The sequence below is a fragment of the Pseudomyrmex gracilis genome, unplaced genomic scaffold, assembly GCF_002006095.1.
Source record: "Pseudomyrmex gracilis isolate BER0280 unplaced genomic scaffold, ASM200609v1 scaffold_368, whole genome shotgun sequence".
NCBI classification, from domain to species: Eukaryota; Metazoa; Arthropoda; class Insecta; order Hymenoptera; family Formicidae; genus Pseudomyrmex; species Pseudomyrmex gracilis.
Window position 1 is genome coordinate 11617 of NW_018020952.1, and position 3901 is coordinate 15517.

General features: G+C 30.9%; 1 protein-coding gene across 1 annotated transcript; it reads right to left on the reverse strand.

Moving 5' to 3' along the window:
* Positions 1-756: 756 nt before the first annotated feature.
* LOC109860330 (cytochrome P450 4C1-like) lies at positions 757-3901 on the reverse strand. The gene is made up of 7 exons (XM_020439339.1): positions 3699-3901; positions 2541-2646; positions 2309-2415; positions 2148-2216; positions 1746-1914; positions 1441-1620; positions 757-1371 (listed from the first exon to the last, which is right to left on the reverse strand). Exons 1-7 carry the CDS (start codon positions 3807-3809, stop codon positions 1202-1204), a joined length of 912 nt encoding a protein of 303 aa, XP_020294928.1. The 5' UTR covers positions 3810-3901; the 3' UTR covers positions 757-1201.

Genomic DNA, 3901 nt, shown 5'->3' on the forward strand with positions numbered 1-3901 from the left:
ATGAATGCATGTTAAAGCTATGGCAACAATAATATATTATTGAATCAACTATAAGGCGCATTGTTAAAATAACTATAAAAAAATAGTTGGCACCTTAAATCACTATAAATTATAGTAAAATTGTAATAACTGCAACTATTTTTTTCTCTCAGTGTACGTAATATAGTATATTCTATTATATAATACAATTTATACACGATGCTTGCGTACGGCTTACTTCTATATATCTTCTAATATATATATTTGTTTATGCGCGTTAGAGTCCAAAGTCTAAAATGATAATAAATATTGCAAATGTTGCAAGATAGTAAATGACTTTTCTGTTCAGATCGACCTAATTTAACTTCATATTACGGCTATGTTAAAATTTTTGAAACATATCGGTATATATCTAGGTTATTAAATATGTATATGAAATAGCTGTTACTAAAAAACATGCTACGTGGCATTTATGAGTCTGTTTGTAAAATTAAACGTAGCGAGTAGGTTTTTTTATGTATCTCTATTTTCTAATTATTTTACTAATTAAACTTTTGTTTTTTTTAGTTTTAAAATTAAAAAATAATTTAAGACCTTTCTACATTCAATAAAAAGTCTCTCTCTCATAAATCTGATCCTCTATATTATAAAAGATATCTTACCGTTATCTATCAAGGCATGAAGAACTACACATACTATGTGTATGTAGACATTCAAAATGTTTTTATCACAAAGAATCAAGAGAATGTGAATACGAGTAAAAAGATGCACTTTCGCTAATTTCTATAATTGTATTTTAATTATTTTTAGATAAGTACACTTTATATAAATCATTACATCTGGTTACTTCTTAAACTATAATTCATAAAGTAATTGCTTTGTTGCATACAGTATAACGTAACTTTGCTCTTTGACATTCTCGCTTTGAAACTATATAGAAAAAAAAGTATTTTATATGTAGACAACTTTTTTATCTGATTATGCATACTTATATACGCAATTATGCAATCGATATAATTATATATGAGACTATATATTCAGTCTCGTACATAAGTGTATGTAAATAGATATCAAAATTGTCTGTATATGTAGGACTTTTTTGCCAGGAAAAATATGTAAAAAAATAATATAACGTTTTGCAAATACATTAATGTACTTTGTTAGTAAAACACAAGCGTTTCCCATAACCTCTTGCTATATCATTTCTATTTTTATTTTAACTTCATTGTTTTTTTTTGATCGGCACAAATTTTACACGAACTGGATGAGCAGGACGAGTTACCATATCCATCTTTAACTGAACATTTCTCAAGTAATCAACAGGCTCCAGGTAAAAGTGATGTACCAGAGGTGCGATCATAGCTTTCAATTCGTACATAGCGAACCGTTGACCTGCCGCACACACAGTAAATCAAAAAAATTGTTTTCTCGTCTGAAAAACGGACGAAGAGCGCAATTTACCTATGCAATTTCGCGGTCCCGCACTAAACGGTATGTAGCAATAAGGATGACGATTTTGCATTTGGTCGGGCAAAAATCGATCCGGATCGAATACATCCGGATTCGGCCAGAAATTAGGATCTCTGTGGACGGCGTAGATATCAATATTCACGTATACATTAGCCGGCACTATGTACGACTCTATTAGAGAACAAAAAATAATATTTATATGTATACACTTGCACGGCAATGACGTGTAACAATGTAACATAATCTATGATAATGACATATTAAAAATCTATATCGCAACGCACTAATATACGTACGACATTTTATATCTTCTGCAAGAGTGCGTGATACGTTAGGCACACTGGGATATAATCGCAGCGCTTCTTTCAAGCATCTCTCTAAGTACGGTAGCTTTTGTAAAGACGCCATAGTCAAATTTCCTTTAGTTTCTTCCATCACATCATTAACTTCAGTTCTGACACGATCCTGTATAAATTGTTGAAAGTTATGGTATTCTGCTACTTTTCATTATAAACGTTTTTGTTGGTTTTGAGATGATTTTACGAGATTATCATCTGTAATTACTTTTAAAAGATATAATCTCTGACTAATTTCGTTTAGAATTAATTAAATATAGAGAAAAATAGTTTCATAGAAAACCGACCGAAACAAAGAATGACGTAATCGGTTCTTTGTTATATTTATTGATCACAAAATACCTGAATATCCTTGTGCTCAGCTAATAATAGTAAAGCAAAACACACACCCATTGCCGTAGTATCGTGACCCTGTAATTATACGTATCTATTTCTCAGTAATTATATGTATCTGAATGTACTAAGAAAAAACAAATTGGGCGCATACTACACATTATACGTGCCTCGAACATGAAGGTGTCAACTTCCTCTCTGATGTCCAAATCGGTTATGTCATTTTCTCGAGATGCCGCTATTAGAAGATCCAACATAGCGAGTCGCTTTTTACGAACTAAAGTAAACAAATATATACAGTTATGTGACACTTCTTATATATATAACAAAGAAATATTAGATTTTCACTTCTTATATTTTTATCAAATTTTAGCATCAACATTAACTGACTGTGTTACATACTTCCGATCACTTCTGCGTCATCTGTTTCTGTCAATGTGTTACTTTCAGTGTTTTTTAAATACCGATCCTCTGTGCGTTCGTGATAAAGTTTTCTTTCCTTAATGATCTATATAAATAGAGACAATATTTTGAATAATATCCTAATTCTATTTTTTGTTACATGTACCCACATAGCATCGTTAGTAGCACAAACGTTTCTGCAACGGATTTTCCAAAACTTAGCAACGTTTTGTTAAAAGTCTCTAAAACGTCGTAGTAAGGAAACGTCGAAATGTCCACAGGAATAATTGATTTATCCTCAAAAGTTTCTGTTTTTTATAAAATTTAAAACAATTTATTATTTGTTATTTTCTAAATCTTTACATATCTGTTTTCCTTCAATAGTTAGTTTTCTTATTTTATATAAATTGTTATACCTATATATTATTATTTATTTGTTTATTCTAATATAAGTATTCATAACGTTATCTTATGTTCTTTTTAACTCATATTATTATTTCATATTTACACTTTATACTCTTATATTCGAACTTGTATAGTTACACAAGCAGTCACCTGGAGTGTTTTCTACACCTCAGCAAGTTTCAATAGCTTCGTACTATCAATGTATAAGACATAAACACTTTCTATTGTGCAGAGTATGACTCGAAAGGTTTGATTGAAAGGTGAGTGTGGATTTCCGACCTGTAAAAAAACTGCTGTGACGTGAACTTCATTTTTCCGACGCTGGGATGTAAAAAATACCCCGGATGACTACTCTCGAGATAATCATTCTCCAGGAAAGAGTGATTAATTAATTAATCACTCACACACAATTAATTAATTTATTACTCCTTCCTGAAGAATGGTTAAGCAGGCAAAATTTGCATGGTATCAAAAATGTATTTTACAATGTTTATAAAAATTTAAACATTAAAAACTTTGCAACTTATCGGGCAACGTTTCTTATATGTTTCTACGACATCGGACCGCAACGTAAAAAGCAAACATTTTGACGTTTCCGCTACTTTACTACGACGTTTTAGAGACTTTTAACGAAACGTTGCTAAGTTTCAGAAAACCCGTTGCAGAAACGTTTGTGCTACTAACGATACTATATATATGTGAGTATTTTTGTATTTGTAAAGAAAGTAATCAGAAAAAAAATATTGTACACACTTTTTCAGTAAATCCATGTAATATCTTTAACAACTTAGTTTGCTTTCTATTTGTTGGAGATAATGCGAACATCAAATCGGGAAACAGCCACGGAGAGAAGATTCTGCGCATAATAATCACGTTACTTCAGGTACAGGATTGGTATAACATCTCTCGTAGACAGGTAGGAGTAAAACTGAATCGATAAGTTCTATACCATTTTG

What these genes read in the sequence shown, in the direction of transcription:
- LOC109860330 (XM_020439339.1), bottom strand. Translation starts at nt 3,809, where the DNA reads ATGCGCAGAATCTTCTCTCCGTGGCTGTTTCCCGATTTGATGTTCGCA. An exon ending in TACATGGATTTACTGAAAAA is followed by an intron (nt 2,647 to 3,698) that starts GTGTGTACAATA and finishes CTATTTATATAG; the next exon opens with ATCATTAAGGAAAGAAAACT. An exon ending in TGCAGAAGATATAAAATGTC is followed by an intron (nt 1,621 to 1,745) that starts GTACGTATATTA and finishes GTTCTCTAATAG; the next exon opens with AGTCGTACATAGTGCCGGCT.